The 19,546-nt window shown below is 41.5% G+C and overlaps 1 protein-coding gene across 1 annotated transcript in view; it reads right to left on the reverse strand.

Moving 5' to 3' along the window:
- Positions 1-719: 719 nt before the first annotated feature.
- LOC111669961 (poly(rC)-binding protein 3-like) overlaps positions 720-19,546 on the reverse strand; it is a gene marked incomplete at its 3' end in the record, with an annotated part of 114,757 nt that continues 95,930 nt past the window's right edge. The window contains exons 9-12 of the mRNA XM_023426475.2: positions 18,267-18,341; positions 12,306-12,377; positions 943-984; positions 720-798 (exon numbers count right to left, since the gene is read on the reverse strand). Of these exons, the coding sequence (XP_023282243.1) occupies positions 720-798; positions 943-984; positions 12,306-12,377; positions 18,267-18,341 (268 nt within the window). The remainder of the gene's footprint in view (positions 799-942; positions 985-12,305; positions 12,378-18,266; positions 18,342-19,546) is intronic.

Genomic DNA, 19,546 nt, shown 5'->3' on the forward strand with positions numbered 1-19,546 from the left:
CACCAAGCTATCTAATATACAAACTATAGTATAGTAAGACATAAAGTCAGGCGTAAAAAATGTCAGAAAAACATCATATTATAGTAAGGCATAAAAATGTCATGTATAATAGGACTTAAAAACATCACAGGTACAGACATTAGAGTCGCCAAGAAAACACACACAGGAAGAAGGATAACATCCAAACTCCAGACAAAAGGGCAGACACCTGGGATTCGAACCCAGAACCTTCTCGCTGAGAGGCAACAGTTATAACCACAGTACCACCACGGTGCCTCACAAACAAACTATATTGTAGTAATACATCAAAACATCATAGAATAGTAAATAAAGAGCCTCATATTTGTTGTTCATTTTGCCTTTCCCAGTGTAAAACCAGAACACTTCCACACACACACACACACTCGTCTCAGATGCTTCGGTGTCGCGATTATCCGATCAGCGCGGCTCTTCTCACCGACCTCCTCCTCCATGTCTACTTGTTAGCCTCGATCAATAAGTCATCAATGGATCAGTGACAATGAATTTTAAGAGCGCCCTCTGCTGGTGCTCAAGCAAACTACTTCAAATGCTCTGTTGAGCTCATAGATTTAAAATTTTGAATTTGGTCATTACAGTTTGAAAAAATTTTTTTTCCCATGCTTGAATGGAGAGTTAACCCTAATGTGTGTGTGTGTATGTGTGTGTGTGTGTGTGTGTGTGTGTGTGTGTGTACCTACCAGGCAGAACTTGTGTAGCTGATTGGCTGATGGGTGCCAGGCCTTGTTGCTGCATCGACAACTGGTGGAGTTTCGCTAACTGAGAGAGCAAAAGAGACAGAAAGAAGACAAGCATGAATTGATGACAGAAATCTAATTAATCATCTGATAAAAGCAAAGTACTCATTGTCATGTTCCTCACGGGAAAACATCTAAATCATTAGACTGTCATTTTTTTTTTTACCTCTGAGTGTGGAATGCCGTAGTGGCTTTGTACTGCATATGTCTGGAGGAGAGAAAAAAAGACAGAAGTGTCAATAAAATCAAGGTTTACATGCAGAAAGGAGGTTTCTGTATCCATGCAACACGTTCATGCGCCCAAGGCTGTAATTTCCACTAGGGATGGGAGGTGGGGGCATGTCCCCACCCACTTCTCATAATCCTGTTAATGCAGCAACCCTCACAGTTTCTATCTCTCTAAAAGATTTTTCCAGCTTTCAAATGAAGAGGAGAAAAGACAAGAAATGATTTAAAAAAAAAAAAAAAGGTTCCTTTTCAAATTTACCTTGCATTCGTATCTTTTTTTTTTAACCCTGGGCTTCACCTCTCAGGCTACATAGAGACGACTGCCCTCCGTCTTATCGGTGGAGGCTTCGCTTTCAGTCTGAGCAGAGGACACTGCAAACAATGGGCTAACCCAGGGCTTTGAAAATACTGCAAATCTCTCTGCACATCGGTATTATTATTTACAGTCAGTGTTCTCCTAGAAACGCGCGAAGGAAGCAAAGAACAGAGGCATTTGCACGAAGATGGAAATACAACATTGATTTACCATAAAGTAACCAATCCCTGAAGAATCAACGTTAGTGCAGTGGTTTTTCAAGCGTTTTAACATCACGGACCAATCAGACCACGGATCCTAGGGTTGCCACCCGTCCTGGTTTTCCCGGGACACGAATTGTCCCGGTTTTTGTGAAAATGCACTTCTAACTTAGAATTTCATAGTTTCAAATAAAATCTCATTTGTTTCCTTCTACTGCTATTCTGTTCTCTTCCTGGTGATGTCCAATCCCGTGTCTCTAAACATAATGACAGAATGTGCAACTATTTTGCTTCATGGGTTTCAAACATTTTTTTATAATGAAACATATAAAAGCAAAAATCTTATGCTCGCACACGTGGTTAAATCCTCTCTGCCTGAATTCATGGTAGTGCCAACTGTCACTGTTGTACCCGTTTCCATAGTGAAAATAAATGATGTGTGAATTCAACAATTTATATAGCATTTCTTTTTTTGTCTTTTTAATATTAGATGACCATTATTAAAAAAGCTTGACAGCCAATTTCACAATAATATTTCGCTTGATTTTTTGATATTCTTTTATAATTTCAGTATATTTTTTACTTTTTTTTCCTCCCCCGCTCTAAAACCAAACCCACACTCTTGCCAGTACCTGTGTCACACATCGTTTTATTCTTCTAGATTTTTAATATAGATACAGACGTTGTGATCACCCACGAAAAAAACGTCTCAGCTCTGAAAGCTTGATGATAAAGAATGACAGTTCTTCAAGATCTCTGGAGCTCATAACACAAAGCCCATAAAACCATTTAAAAGACCCAGGAAAGCCTGTCAGTTAAAGGCCTTTTCCCTGCACACGCTATTTCTGTACATCTCATCTCCACACTGAGCACAGAGGGAAGCACCTTTTTGTCATAATATCATTAGGATTAATGTTTCCCAACGCTCCACTCTGCAGCACAGAGACAATAGAGGAGTTTCTAAAAACACTCTCACTCCAACATCCGTCCTGGCTGAATCTCCTGTGACTCCTGCCTCCGTTGCCTTGTTAGAGCGCCTGTGTTTATCTCTCCAAGATCATGATTTAAAGAGTTTTTAGAGGCCTTTCCAAATCCCAGACTGAACTTCAAAGAGAACAAACACCTCCATAGGCAATGCATGATACAGGGAGAGGGGTTGGGGCTGAGTGTGTGTGTGTGTGTGTGTGTGTGTGTGTGTGTGTGTGCAGGCACAGGGACAAAGTTGGTGTGCATGCGTGCAGAGGACTTGCGTGTGCGTGAGAGAGATATTTTGTGCGTTTGTGTGTCTCCCTGAGGTTCACCGCACCTTATATAACAGATTTCACAGTTGTTATCCTTGACGCAGTCTGCATTGCCACTGCTGCTGAACTTTTGACTCCTGATGCTAACTCAGGGATGTGGAGAACAGGATGTTTGCAGCAGCAGAAAAAAAAGAAAAAGAGAGGTGGCTACAAGCTAAATCGACCTGGGTGTGCTTGGCCTCCTTGATTCTATAATATCTCTCTCCTTCATCTGCAGATATGCTGGTAAATATTTATGCACGGTGGCGAACCTGTAAGTCTCCATCACACGCCTGAATCCAAATGGTCCATGCAGGCCCTTACTCAAAAAATAAATGCTGAACAGCTTAATGCAGCATGAATCAGAGACGCAGCAGCAGGCAGGAGGAGCTGCTGCACTTCTGCTCCCACGTTTATGAGTCTCAGTAAAGGACGTCACTTCTAACTGGAATAAAATTCCCTGTGGTCCTCTCGGAGTAAAAGTGCTTATTTTTGTTAAGGAAACGACTCCTCCAGTATTTGTGCTGATATCTGGGAGAGGAGGGTTAACCTGTTAGTAGCTGAGTCTCAGGCAGAGACACGCTCTTTCTACTGGGTAAAATGCAGCTGTGCAACACCGATGATTCTGTTACCTCAGCAGTAATAAATCCAGCTGTTATTGTAGCGACTCATTAACACATTCTCTGTGAGAGTGGACTAATGGTTTTGATTTGAGCAGTCATATCCCTCCTGGCTGGACGTCATGATGGATCTCAACTTAACTACAGCAGGCGATACGTATTAATGGTGGTTTGTTCCAACCCTCTGAAACGACCCACAGGAGTGTCTCCTGATAAAGCTCCTCTACGGCGGCTGGTTACAATAATAAACGCTTGGACTGTACCGACAGTGGCGTACTGGGAGTTTCGTCGCCGTGGTTACAGTAATAAACGATATTGGCTTGGTTAGGTTTAGGCGCGAAAAGGATGTCCCGTAACGAAGGCTCCAACTGGTGGATCCTTCGTGGCCCAACTTATCCCAAGATTCATTGCGTGTCGGTGATGAAAATAATATAGCAGCAAACACCACCAACAGAGGGGGAGGGAGTTACGCATCGTGAAGGTTGCTAGGCGACAGGAGCCATGTGGCACTGCTTGTGACACAAAGTGAAAATCCTCCGTAGGCCAAACCGTCTCATTTGCTGTAATTTGGGTTAAAATGAGTACTTCCTTAACATTAGACGATCTTTGTTGTCATGGTTACAATAATAACAACATGTCGCCAAACAACGAAACGTAACTACGGGTCACAATAACCTGCTTTTTTACAGGACAGTAGCGTCTGCACATATCACCTTGTGAAGTAGTTACTCTAGTTATTTTCCCTCGACACATAAAACCTGCATTCATTTTTTATTTTTCTATTTTCTGCATTTTGATTTTTACCCTTTAATACTCCAAATCCTTACTATCACAAGATCTACATTGTTATGGCTGTGGAGTGTTGATCAATGCCACGCTCTCTCCTTCACTTTGCTGTAAATCTGTTTAATGAGAAATGAAACAAATCAAGTGTTTCCCTCTCTGAGGCCATAATAGCCAACATTTTAAAGCTGTCTTGTCTTGTGGGTCAGACACGTTCCAGCTGTTTAGTCCTCTGGATGTTATAATGAATCTTGTCGGCCGGAACGCCTGCTCTTCAGTATTAACGATGGTTGGTGGAGCTCAACATCAAGCATGATAATGACCCTTTCAAAACTCAAATGTTATTAATACATATATTAATTAACTATGCAAGCCTCTCATGAATATTTATCAGTTTCTTAATATAGAAGGGATCCGGGATGAAGTGTGCAGGGACAAATGAGCAACAAACAACAAATGGAGCCATGTTGGAGCAGCTGGAAATTCAATCATTTGTCCTTTAAAGCTTTTAAAGATCCAGATTTTAAAATGTCTCCAGTGTTTTATTTGAAGTGTTGATCCATAAGAAGATATATTTGTGGTTTTAAGAATCAAAAACCAACTCAGTGTAGTTTTACATCTCCTCTCTCAGGCTTCTCTCTGGAGCTCTAGTAACAACAGGTCGGTGAGCCAATCAGAAGAGAGGAGGCTCTGAGCCTCTCTTCTGATTGGCTGACTGATCCAATGAGTGATCCAATAAAAATATAGCAGATTTCCGGTAAAAACACTCAGAGAAACCAAATCCTGCAAGGTATGGATGGTGGGTCCAGGTGGGCGGGGTTTGGTGACTGCTTCGTTGTGACATCACAAAGTTGCAGAAGTCGTGACGGCTGGTTTTAAGGCTCAGTTTCTGAATACAGGCTGTGTGCATTTCTCTGTGGACTGAGGCTTTGATACTTTCACAGTATTAATATAGAAGCTAGAGCTGATCTATAATCACACTACACATGGACACAGACCTTTAGACTATACTAGACTTATGGGAATTACAACAAAACATGTAATAAAAAATTTAAGAAAAAGCGTGGGAGTTACGCAAACCTACGATCTGTATCCATATGTGTTTATGTCAGAAACATATCATTATTTGGATTTATACTTAAATTTATTAGAAATCCTGCTCCTACATTGAATAGTTTTCTACATTTACATTCCTCATCATCTGTATTCAAATAAAAAAAAGAAAGAGAAAAAAAGAAGATGAATCCAAACTAAGACTAAAAGCTGTTTAACTGAATAGAACAGAAGCTTTGAACGGTCAAATTACACGATTCCTTTAAAACCAGATTAAAATCAAACTGGTTGCTGAAGCGTCTATGATAAAAAAAACAGAAAAGGAGAGCTGTTGAGAAAATGGCCTATAATAGCTTTTTGGTGTTATATTGCATTAAAAGGAGGTTGTGCATGCGGAGGAAAGAGGTCCAGATGAAACAGAATTTTCTCATAAAATAGAAGGGCTATTGATAAAAATATCTGAAAAGCTTTCTCTGGCCCTTCAGCGTGCACTTTTAATACTTCAGCTCCTCAGTCTCCTGTCTATTGTCAGTTTGCACAGAGTGTCAAAATAAGAGTCAAGGTAAAAATAAGACCTGTGGGAACATGAGTCGAGCTTTAATGTGGTAGAAACTGATGAAAAGATGTTGAGGATGAACCGCTGCAAATGTGTAAATACTGAACCTAAAACCAGCTACATGTGAAGCTAATATGTTTTACATTTAGATAAAATGTGCATCATATGAAACGTTATGCTGCATTGATTACCAGTGCTTCCTGTTCACACTGTACGGACAGAAATCACATGGATTGAGTTTGATTATGAGGAAAAAGTCTGAATGTGATGTTTATGAGAAAAGAACTGAAGTTTCTTAAATGATTTCTGAACAGGTTAATGGAGAAGTCATGTCAATCAGGTGACATGTTGGGGAAGAAGGGAGCTTTTTTCAAAGATTTATCTGTTGATATTTTACCTGTTGTAAACTGCAGCTACAATTTAAAGTCCCTAACTAGATCTAACACTAGTCTCCAAACTTTTTCTCACTCGGTTGTCTACTTACTTCTTCACTCACTCCATGTGCTTAATGTCTGCCAGCGTTCAAATGCGTCATCGCAGCTAATTTCCATTTGATCGTATCAGTGAGAAATCCTCACAGCTATAATCTGGAAATAAAGATTAATGCTAAATCCCAGAAAACATGACGACGGCTGATGAATCTGTCAACAGGAAGCAAATGAGTGATTTTACCCACAAGCTCCATGTAAACAGATGATGCCCTCATCTCTCTCTCTGGCTCTCTGCTTCCCCTCTGTGTGACTGTGGCCTAAATAATGAATTAAAAGCATTAATCACCTCGCACAGCCTCTTCACTCCGCACTAACTCTCCTCCGCCGTTCTCCCAAACCTCTTCTTTTCATCTACTTTTCTCTTTTCCTTCCTCTGTCTGGCTCTTTCTCCTCTGTCCAGATTTTTTCTTCCCTCCATTCTTATCTCCCTCCATCAAACACATCATCTCACACTTCACTGTCTTTTATTTTTAGTTTTCCTGCTTCTGTCTTAAACCTGTGGCAGCCATATTGGAAGGTACCTCAACAGTGGCTTACAGCAGCTGATTGTCTTTCAGAAAGGTTAAGCCTCTTCTCTCCCCCACAGAATCAAACAGATTTTGTACCATTATTAAACCAGAAATGATCCCGCTAGTTGATGGAAACATCAGTTTTGGGCTGGAAGAATCAGACACTTAAGGAAGTATCTCAAAACCCACAACTACCCAAAACCCATCTGGCCTTAGGAATTAAGACGGCAGCTTTTACACCTGGTGCCTGATTCGCCTGAACGCTGCCGTGACCCAGTTTTAGTTTGAAAACTCCTTAAGATTTAGTCTGGACAGGCAGAAACAAGAGACGCACACCCGCGTTCACTTCCTGATCGGGTCTTATCGGTCACAACGTACCCCTCCCTCATCCTCATCCAGCTGTTGGAGCCAATTGTGGTTGTGAGAGAGATTTGCCACAACTGGAGAGTTTATCCACTTTCCTCTTCCCTTCTCTCACTCTCTCTCTCTCTCATTCTCTACCTGTCATGTCCGCCCTCCTTCTCTCCTCCCATCAGTCCCGTGGAGCCTCCATTAGCTAGTGTTGCTGTTGCTTTAACTGACACTCCCAAGGCCCTGTGCCTGACAAACAGTGTTTCTCTCTCACACACGCAACACACACACACACACACACGCAACACACACACACACACACACCACTTAGCTAAAGTTGTCTCTCCAGCACACTGAGCTGTCAGTGTGCTGGAGAGTGTGATGGAGTAAAGTGGTCTTCTGTTCTACACGTCTGTCTCTGTCTCTCTTTCTGTCTTTTAACCCACACGTCCATTTGTCAGCCTGTCTGCACGTCTCCGTCCGTCCGCCGCTTCTGTCCGGCGACGTGTCTCTCAAGACGTACGGTTAATCTGAACTCAAGTCACTCAGCCACATGGTTCGGCCCCTGTATCATTTAACCTTCGGCGAGTTTGCGTGTTCGGTGTGTTACTCTGCGAGTTGATGGTTTCGCCTCTTAATTACAAGAGTCAGTCAGTTCACCTTCGCCTGCAATTCAGCCAGTGAAGGGAACACGACACAGAGCTGGACTATAAATCAATGTTACAGCGAAATCAAGAAATGCAACAAGAAATCATCAGGGATTTTTAGATTGTAATATATTCATGAAGCTTAAGAGAGAGTTGACTTCTCCTCAGTTTTATTTGACTGATTCAGAGGATTTAAAATCAACGTCGGCACCTGATGAGTCCTGACACACAAAATCTAGTGAAAAGGCTTCGGGTTTGGGTCGGGCTCATACTCGCATCCACGTTTTGATATTCACAAAAGACGAGCGTGATCTGCTATTGAGGCAGATATTTCATTATTTTTGGCCGTACAGCATTAGCAAATAGCTCCTTTTAGTCATGTAGCATCTTTTTACAGCACAGTTCAAAGTTCAAGAAAACCGAAACTAATGAATACAGAATTAAAAAATCTAAATAAAAAAAAGAAAAGACACCCACGTGAATTTGAAGGCAAAAAAGGTTTAAACCTTGAAGCGCAGAACGACAAAATACTGGAAACAATAGAGACTGAAATTGATGATTAGTGCCTGCAGGCAGATAATAATAATCATAATAGTCAAAAAGAACATTTGAAAAACATGGAGGCCCTTCAATATTCTGTCTGTCTGAACTCGTAGAAAATAAAATAAGTTCAACCAGTAGATCTTTTAGTATTACCTGAGTTTATTCACCGTATCGTTTTGTAGAAATGAGGACAACAGGTATTCAGCTAGTCACATTTTTAGAGGTTAAACAAAGTGATCGCTACATCACCACAGTCTTCCACTTCCTGCCCAGTTTAGCCTCACTGCTAACATTAGCTATCAGTGCCAGACCATCACGCTCTGGACCAATCCAGCAGTTTTCAGAGATGAAGGCAGGGGATGAGAAAAGGAATTCAACAGGTGACATTTGCTTATTTGTTTGAAGCCGTCACACATCCACACCCCCGAGATGACTCTGTGTACCGCGGGCACATACATGAAAAGTATTTTAATGTGTGAGGAATATTTTATTGCCCCCAGGCTGGACTCTGAGACCGACATGAAATAAATGTGTAAGCAATGATTGCGGGTTCAGTGCCTGGTTTGAAGGACACTTGGCTAATAATGGTGACACGCTCTCTCTGCAGCTAGGAACGGACGTCAGAACGTTCAGTTATGGATAGTCTAATCTAAACACCCCGCCTTGCCCTTGACATGAAAGCTATTTGTGCAGCAGTGTTTGCAGAGTGCACGGTTCACTGGGGGGGGAATAAAAAAACTAGTCGGGAAAGAGACAATTTAATTGAATTCATCTCCGCAATTTAGTTTGAAGTGCTAAAAAAAACAAAACAAAAAACAAAATCACAGGCTTCATTTATGAATGCAAACTTATATGTGTCAAAAATAAAGATATCCAAGCACATAAAGACGTCAAAAGAAGATTTGACAACCAGGAAATGGTAAATGTCAAAGTCACATTTAAAGGCTGATATCTCATTAAATTTTTTTTTTTTGTAATGAAATGTGTTTTTCAAGAGAAAATGTAGATAAAAGCCACAAGATTGGGTTTAACAGAACTGTATGATCAGAGTTGACCTACACTGTGATGTACTGCCAGCATCCAGACAATTCATCACACTGTCCTGAAACAGCTCTGAGAGATTAATGGTAAAAAAATAATAAATCAGCCCATCTGCTTGTTTCTTGGTGCAGGTGCAATGGAGAAAAAAAAACAAAAAAAAAGCATAAATTGATGCAAAAATGAACTCTTGATTAACTCTTAAAAAAAACAACAAAAAACCCCAACAACAATTACATGATTGTATTCACACCCTCACTCTCTGCATGTTTAAAAACTGCATCAAAGGCCTGGGTGGTGGGCGGGGGGGGCGAACATCTGTTACCACGCGGGGGGGACACGTGGACACTGATCACTGAACAAAGCAGCGTGGGGACAGCGACGTGCCTTCCCGCCGTGCTGATGGTCGGAGCTAACCAGCCGTGGTATCTCTGAGAGGACAGGGAGCTGCCGCCGTCGGCATTCATACCCGTCTGATTGAGATAACAGACGCTCAGACCGAAAACTGGAACTGTGTGTTGACAACAATGCAAGGGGCCGCGACGGTGGCGGCGTGTTGCTTCAGGATACTGTGAGATATTAAGTACAACCAAGGAGGTGTTACCCTAACCTTTCCAGACTCATGGCCCACTTGAAAATCTCCCTGTAACTATACGCAGGGATCACCGTCTGTCTCTTTCCTTTTAATTCTTCCTGTTGCTAACCAGATATCCATTTTGATACTCACAGTTTTTAGCATGGATGTAAATCTTTTGTGCACAATCCGATTGATTTTATGTTTTTAAAGATCATTTTGTTTTAAAACATCTAAAAATATCATTCATATCTTTTCATCAAAATTGTAGTGTTTCGCTAACGATTTGTCGGCCGGCTTGCGATACCTTCGCGGCCCACTACTGGGTCGCGGCCCACAGGTTGGGAAGCCGTGGTCTAAACACTACACACAGGTGTTGTGTAATCGGGATACCCGGCTCTCTGGTGTGTGTGTGTGCGGGTGAGTCGTCACCGTGCGAGTTCATGATACCGGTCGCCGGCTCTGAACGTCTCGTTACGCTCAGCGGAAGAGAGCGGATCAGCCGGTGCTCTGCTTCCATCTCCAAGGAGACACACAGAAGCTCATTTTGAGCAGCAAAAAGCATTTTGTTTTGTTGGAAATGTCACTTGTACGGTGTGATTACAGTTTAAAAGAAAAAAAAAAAAAAAAAGCATTCAAAATAATCATAGAAAAATCACTTATCACCTCTCAGACTGCATCATGACTCTTTTGTACTTCCCCGGCGCCCCACTTCCTGTACTGAATCATTAGCATCGTGTGAAGACATTTTCAAGCCTGTTTGAGCACAACATGCTTGACGGTTGCTCCCTCTTGTACCTCAGATTGGAGCACACAAAATTACCCTTTGAATTTTCCCATTTCATCCCTGCAGTTACAGCAGAACGTCTGCACGGCCGTTTTACAATCTGCTCCATGCTCATTTTGGTCTCCGGGCTGCTTTCAGAGCGGTCAGAGAAAAAATAAACGTTAATAATATTTAACAGACTGTGTTTCTGGTTGGTTTAGGTGCCGCGTGTTTGACAGCTGATTTCTCTGCTTTTAACTCACCAGGCAGAATAAAACTGATACGACAGGAGAAGCTGCTGCCTTTGTTTATCTGTTTTGACTTCTTTTGTTTCTTGAATCTCTTCCCTCGCTTTTATCTTCCTCCCTTATCTTCCTGCGTAAGTATTTTTTTCTGTCAAGCCAATCTCCATTTGTCACTTTCCTTCCCTTTTCATTCTTCTTTTTTATCTCTTTGTTTTCATTCTTTCCTTCATGGTCATCATCTTCACTCAGCCTTGGTTACCACATAACTGCATTTTCTTTCTTTTTTTCATGTGAAAAAGAAGAGGAGTCATATTTATTGACCCTCTCGGTGCAGAGGTGTTAATCTGGGATCCTTGACCACTCTGACCATGTGAGCGATGCCGCTGCAGCCGTGTGTGAATTTACAGCGAAGCGCTGGTGTGATTGAACTCAGGTCCTGTGGTTTTTGTCCCTGGCTCGATGGAGGTTGGTTGTTTATCTGCACAGCTCAGGGTGTGATATGAAGGGATGTCTCCAAAAACCAGACAAAAATTCAGACAGGATGTTCAGAGGCGACGCATTAACTCGTCGTGGCATTTTGCATCTATAGACATTTTTGGTTTTATAAACGAGACGTTTAAATGCCTTCGTTTATAATCTGTGTCTCCAATTGGATATTTGAGTACACCGTGTACTCACTGTACCTATTGGTGTATTGTTGTCTCAAATCAAACGCCGCTCATGTGAACTGATCGGAAATGACGATCGCAACATGTGACCGCGATTGTTGCCCGTAAAATGAAAATTTTTACTTTTCATGCGACATGAAAATTAGGCCGCCATCGCCGCCAACGACGTGTCCTCCTTATCACGAGTTTAAAAACATGTCAGGCTGCTTCAGAAGCTGTTTAGCCGACTTCAGCAGCAGCAGAGGTGAGAGCGGCCCTCTGCTGTCAGCACAGTTCGTCCTCTGGTTTCATAATTCTGACTTTATCAACGACACTGAGTCTTCTCGTCTGTTGCATCAACTTTTAGGGTTCATTTTCATGATTCTAGTGCAACAATTTGTCGTATTTGTTCTTTTTTAAAGCGATTACGTACATTGATTCAATCATCAAAGAAGCCTCTGTTTTCAGCACAAGTACTTTTACTTTTTGTTCTTCCTCCTCTGCTGGATCTTTCACATTCAACAGGGAATGAAGGTTGAAGGTTTGACCGTATTTCATTATTACACGGTTGTGTGTAAGTGGTTTCACACCTTTCAAAGCCTGCGTCAAAAAAAAGGCTGAAGTGATGAAGTGACCTTTGACCCCCGTCACTTTGCCCCCCCCCCCAGGCGGCAATACTCACTTGCTGCAGGTCCACTCCTCCCTGTGCCACTGAGAAGAGGGGGTGAGAGCCGAAGTCTGACGCCTCGAACACCTTCAGCCGACACAGAGAGACACAAGCACAGTCAACACTCGAGTTAGAGCTCCACTCATCACACTTAAACAACCTTGTCAACTGCAGAACAACCTCAATAAAGCAAGTCATTCACAGACCCCCGCCACAATTCATGAGGATAAAGCTGACACGGGTGTTTGTGCTCATAACTATAAAGCTGTTATAAACCCTAAATATCAATGACTAAAGGTTGGCTTCAACCAACATGTGCCATTAAATGACACTTCTGTCGACAGTATATTTAGTCAGGGGGTGTCAGTGTCGCTGCGCACGCTGCTGCTCGGTGTAGTGAGGCAGCCCAGTAACACAAAAACAGTAAGAAGTTTATTTAGTTCCCTAGTTATTGGCATAAGAGCAGAGGAGCTCGTACAGGTGTGGTGTGGCACTGGTGCAGCAGAGATACAGCGGCCATCTTTGGATCAGGGAACTTTGTGCCAATCTTTCTTTTACTGGGGAATATGTCAAAGCAAGGCAACTTTATTTTATATGAAGACAGAGGCAATTCAAACTGCTTAAGGCAAAGAAATGCATTAGAACACATGAGAACAACAAGCTGAATAATATCAAATTGGAATATAATGAGGTTTTAGGAATGAGATCACATAAATAAATAACCCTAAGACATAAAAGGCCAGAAATACAGTTACAGTGCTGTGACGGTGCAGCGATAAGATCCCACCTAAATTAAATAAAAGAAATCAAAGTGAAACAAAGAGACCGATCAATCAGTTTTAAAGATGGTTTTCAAGGCATTTTTGCCTTAGTTGGACATTTGATAGTGAAGAGTCACAGACAGGAAATGAGGGGAGGGAGGGATGACGTGACTCGACCTGATTTTAACCCTGTGTCGGCTGTAACTAGTTTTAGAATTGGACAAAAATATTTCTGCCGGATAGATCGTCAGTTGATTTTCAGTTCGAGGTCACGACGGCTGATTAATTACCTGATCGATCATCACTCTGTAATATTGTACTGTATTGAATATTTTACACATTGAGGCTAAAACGTTAGCTGCATCTTTAATCTGCAGCATGTTTTTCTTTACGAGCAACGCCGCTTTTCTCCCCCTTTCAACACTGTCAACCAGGGCTACGTTCAGCGCCACCACCGCATCACGTTCATCATTAGTCGAGTATAAAAGTTGCAGCTTATTGAAGGTGAAACGTCAGTTAACACAATCCAAAAGCTTCATAAAAATGCACCGAGTCAGACCCGCTGGGTTCATATTCTTCTATCATATCAAAAAAATAAAACGTATTTGGGTCCGAGGTCGTCGAGTGATTTATTAACCTGCTGCGACACTTTAAAACCTGTTCTATTACTAACTGGGAGCTAATGTGACGCAGGAGAGCAGGAGAAATGCGCTCAGCTCTCCTGTTTCTTGTTAAAACTGTGGCAGCAGGAGTTAAACGGGAACACAGGAGAAGAGAGCACAGTCCATCCTGCTGGAAATGAAGGCTCCTCCACACGAGACCTCTGACTCTTACTATTTGTTGAGATGATAAAAATCTGATTTAGTATTTGACTTGATGTGGCAAACCTGAGTCTATTCAGTCCCCAACATTTCTAACTTGAGCTTTTGACTTTGCACAGCTGCTACTGGAGGAAACTTTGCAATGTGCCATGGAGTTAAATGTGAACTTCTTTCACTGAATCGCCTCTCTAGTGCAATATTGATTTGACTTTTCAGATGTGGAGATGAGAGGATGATTTTTAAGCCCTAAGGTCGCTGAAGCTCAATTTGAACTTGTTACTCAATATTCGGGACATGTTTATTCCAATGTCGACTGCAGTGACACCTTAGAGCCTCACGGTGTTCATCCAGAAATAACCGAATGCCCCAAGACAACAGCGACGAGAGACATCCAACCACAGGCGAGTAACTCTCCAAACAATATCTGTTACAGTCCAATGATGTGTGACCAAGTACAGACAGATCTCAGTTGTGCCACTCTCTCAGGGAAAATCATCCATAGCTCACACTGACCAAATGACAACCTGCACCACCGCGCTAAGCTTCAATGCACCGCTGGGGCTCAATGCACACAGCAAGATTTCTTCAACCAATTAAGCATTTGAGTTTCCGTCCCTGAAAAACTCTCCAGAGCTCAAGGTACTTTGAGAAAACCTACAGGGAAAAATCGTTAAAGATGAAGGATGTTTTTTTTTTTTTTAACTTTTGTAATATTTGAGCAGAACGGGCTAATTAGGGCTAAAGCAGGTCAGTATATCTGAATCGCTCAAATTCAACCTCAATTTAATTGTCTCACAGTACTTTACAAGATCAGGGCAAAAAAAAAAAAAAGAATAAATCAAGTTCATTTTTTTCATACCAGTTGATATAAATCAGCCTGGTGTAAATTAAGTCCCTATTTCCCATGAGCTTAAAATAAGATTCAGAATCTGCCTTGCTTGCGGCTCTGTGAGGCTGCCTTTAGGTACAGTGGTGCTTTAAGCTAAATGATAATGTAAGCATGTGTGCAGGTATAATGTTTACCGTGTTCATCATCTTAGTACAGCTGAGTCAGGCCGATGGGAATGTCATTAGTTCTGCAGGTATTTAGTCATAAACCAAAGTACTGGACAAATTAAAACGTTGACCTGATGATGGCGCTAAAAAGAATCATCAAAGGTATTAAACTTCATCCTGAGGGGATAAAAATGTCTGAACCAATTTCCCATCCAATAAAAGTCAAGACATTTTTCTCAAAAACATAAAAGTCAACCTCACGGGGGCGCTGAAGGAAAAGTCTACGGATCACCAAAGTCGTAAGGACACCATGAGCTGTTGGTGGCGTTAGATGGACGGTCGGGGGATGTTGAAAGTCGCTGGGATTCATCGTCTCGACACTGTGGATATTTGTGCAAAACTTCGTGGCAATAGTTGTTGTGATATTTCAGTCTGGACCAAAGTGTTGGATGGACCAACTGAGGGGCCGACAAACCAAAAACAGCAATGATGCCAGGCTAGAGCTAAAGGCTAAAGGCTAAAGCTAAACAAATCGTCAATCCTGTCAAATGTTCAGCCACGGAGCTGATATGTTGGGGAGGAACACGTGATGACCATTTACAGTATTAATTACCCATCTGTTTCGTGCTGGCGTTTCTGTACCTTGTTTACCGATGATAGCGCTTCAGATTCAAGGTTGTTGTGACTGTTGAGCTTACGCTCTCTGTGTCCGCAGAGGGAACGCTCGTCTCTCCCATCTTAACCAATCCGACCCTTTGATACCAAACCATTTGATATCAAACCACCATTAGCATGTGACGCGTCCGGCAAACTCAACCAACCTGCTTGGACAGTTCTGTGAAGACTACCGTATAATCTGTTTCAATCAAGGGGACTGGGTATCGAACCTCGAGACTTTCATGGACCGAACAAATTGGTTCGATACTATCGAGGATTGAAAAAGCTCTTGCTGTTCGATACCTAATTTCGACAGCTAGAGAGTAAATGATTAAACCTCAAAGTCACGGTATCGGCATCAGTACTGGTAGTGAACATTTTTGAACGATTTCCCAGCCCTAATTGTGATTGGGTTACTAATACGTTGCCAAGCAATGTAACTAATTGACAGTATATTGAAGTTTCTAATTAGCTTATTCAGAAAATGTTTTGCAATCAGTGTTTGTATCAGGTTCTCTCGAGCCCCTGGGATCTTAAAAAAGCATCCGGTCATTACTTTTTACGACAACATTTGGTTGTAAATTGATGTAAATAAAGGTAATCTTGTTTGTTTTTTTTCTCCAGTCTTGACTGCATTACCTGAGTCACACGATCTAATTGCCTAAATAAGTGCCGTACGGTAATCAATTAAGTCGCTGCCATAATCGGCTTCTGCTCTGAACGGCCCCAGCAGACGTTGTAATCAACAGAAATGGGCGTTGATGTGATTATATTGAGGAGCAGTCACAGCAGCCTCAGGTGGGATCACGGTGGAACAGGTGAGAAGAAGAAAAAGCTTCTTCTCTTCTTCTTTTTCTTATTTTTGTATTCATGATGTTTTTCGTCTTTACAGTTTATTTTGACACAAGAAATGTGTAGAATTGTAGAAGTAGGAAACTACATGCAGACAAAACAACCAGGCACCTCATACAATGAGACGGTCCTGACTGGGCGTTTCCATGGTAACGCGCGTTATCACACAGCTTACTGCAGCTATAGCATTTCAAGTATTTTTTTAAAGGATAACACTGTTGTTATTCTACATTTTTTTCTCATTGTGACCAACTCCATCATTTGTTCCTTCATCACCACGAACACCGTCCTGCTGCTGTAAACACTCACTACAGCATCGTGTGTGGATTAATCCGCTGCTGAAAATAGTCCCCAGCAAATGCACTATTTCCTCCTGTTTGAGAATTATTTGTTCAAAACTGCAGTGATCGACTGTTTTAGGAAATTACTGAGCCTCCTTAAAAGATTTGAATTATATATTTGTGTTGTGTTTAATGTGTTGTCTTTTCGATAGTAAAGAAAAGGAAAAGACAGCTACAGACGGAGGAGGGATTGTTGACTTTTACTTTTTTATTGGATTTCTGATTATAATAATAAAAAAATACAACATTGCCAGACTTATCATTTAACATTAATGAGAAACAGTGGAAATAAATGAAAAGAAAATTGTGTAACAATTTTTCTAACGGTTTAAACTGTCGTCTGAGCGACTCCGTTCTTTAGTTTTTAATTTTAAGGCAACAAAGTGAGTGTGGATGTAATCTTCTTCAGACCCTCGTCAGACACTGCAGGTCCATGAGTCTGCAGAACTGCACTTTTATAAGCTTTTAAACCCAACTTTTAAAAAACCTTTACCTCTACAAAATACATCTATAAGATCCTCACTGACATCTATTATATCCTGGAGGAAGGATCCTTCTTTCTGAGGTTTCTTCTTTTATTTTTCCTCCCACTAAAGTTTCTTTAATTCAGATTCAGTTCAATGTCTTTTAATATTTCTTGCCCTTATATTGACAACGCGATAAATCCATATTAATCGGTTTGTGTAAATAGCTCAATGTTGAGACACTGGTTCTAACTGTCATATTATATCATCAACACACACACACACACACACATTAGAAACACACACAACGTGTCACCATTACTTCTCCAGCATCCATACGCACATCTCACTGATGAATAGTCATGATTTGTAATGAATAAACATGAAAAAGCCTCGTTTGTTTCCTGTCGGATGGGTGGTGACAGGAGCTGCCTTTCACCATGCATGACCTATCAAATAAGTGTGTGTGTGTGTGTGTGTGTGTGTGTGTGTGTGTGAATAAAAGGCAAAGCATCCAAGTGGGCATTCTCTCTATAACATTCAAATTGCAAACTAAAGCAAATTTTCTTGACAGTAAATTATGTATCGGCTCATTCATCCATCCATTCCTCCGTCTCCTCCTCGGTCCTCCCCTACATCCATCCATCCATCATTTCTTCCTCCCTCTCTAGATCCCCTCCGTCCACCCACCTATCCGACCCATTAATCCATCCACCCGTGCCTTTCCCTCCACCTTCCCTTCCTCTCCTCCTTCCACGCTTCCTTTTGTCATCCCTCCTTCCTCTCCCTTTGTCTATAATTCAGATTTTACACGCCTCCATCCATCTTTCCCTTTATTCATCCAATTAACTATCATACTCTCTTACCTTCTTCTTCTTTACCTTTCTCCTTTCATCACTGGATACCCTCCCTAACCTGCATGAGTCAGTAAGCTCCATCCATCATCTCGCAGCCTGCTGATTGAACTTTTTTTCTGACGGTATATTCAGTGTTTTCCTCCTGTGTTGTTATGTCTTATCTGGTGGCCCTGATGACGCCGCATGATTTCCCCCATTCGGTCATGATCGTCCTCCATCTTGCTTACCTGGTTTCCTGCCAGCAGCACGGTTCCCGGGGTCGGGCTGGGTCGGTACGGAATAGTTGCTCCCTTCGGCGGCGACTGCAGAGACGGAGAGCGACGGAGGAGGGGTTTGGAAAGGGGAAAAGGAAACAGAAGAAAGCGAGAAATATGAGGAATCAAGGCCCACATCCATCAAGTCAGGAGGAAATCAGGCGGAAGGAGCCAAAAATCCTCAGAGTGATGCATATAATTCTTACTTTTAGGTCTAGGAGTTCAAGTGTTTTATTAACTTTTGCTGACTTCGGAAATGACTTCTCTCTCCTCTGTCGCCTCATAAAGATAACATGCTCGACTGAGGGTAAAATTAATTATGAATTGTTCAGATATTTTTATTTTGAACAGGTAAAATCTGACACAGGGTCTTATCCATTTCACATTATTACAGAACTACCGTATGACATATTATTATGATATAACACAGAAATAAATCTCTTATTTTTACTTCAGTTATCAGATTGTCCTTGTGGCACTTTGCTGTTCTGATGTGCACATTTCTTATTTAATTTGTGCTAATATCATTTTGTTTTTACTTTTATGTTGTATGTCTCGTCTTTTGTCTTTGGGACCATTTATGTTCTCACTTCAACATGTTGTCTCTTAGACTTTTTTTTATGTCTCCAACACACAAATACATCTCGTCCCATCATGTTTCAATGTTTCACCGACAGGAGACATGAAGAAGAGGATCACATCATCTTCATGGAGAGGTGATCCCAGCCCACAAAGGGTTCGCAGCATTATAGGTATTATAAAATTATAATTTGGCATCATATCTTTGCGTAGCCTATATAACCTTGTTTAGAATTATTCGCCTTCACACGTAAAACCTACACATGAAAAAGTGGAGCTAGTTTCTCCATTTCAAATTTTACCTTTGTCTAATACTTACAAACTGTCAGAAAACTACAACACATCGTCATAATTTCTATTTTATAGCTGTCGACTGTTTCCTAAATGACTCTCAGCTCCGCCTCTCTGGCGGAAGTGTTTTTCAGTCCTGGTTGAACTTTTTGTGCGATTGCCTCGCAGCGATTCTGTGGCTCTTGATAAGTACGTGCTTAGAACTATTATTATAAATGTGCAGAAATTTCATCCTGGAGGGGCAGAGACAGTAAAATTACACTGATACATCACTTTACCGACATAATGAGGCAACATATTTTATCTGCTAAATCAGATTTGGCCAATCAGTGATGTTTATCTCTAACATGATGGAAATGATGCGGGTTGCATGCATATTTATA

This window comes from Seriola lalandi, unplaced genomic scaffold, assembly GCF_002814215.2.
Source record: "Seriola lalandi dorsalis isolate HSWRI2012SDOR001 ecotype SW California unplaced genomic scaffold, Sedor1 jcf7180002054827, whole genome shotgun sequence".
NCBI lineage: Eukaryota > Metazoa > Chordata > Actinopteri > Carangiformes > Carangidae > Seriola > Seriola lalandi.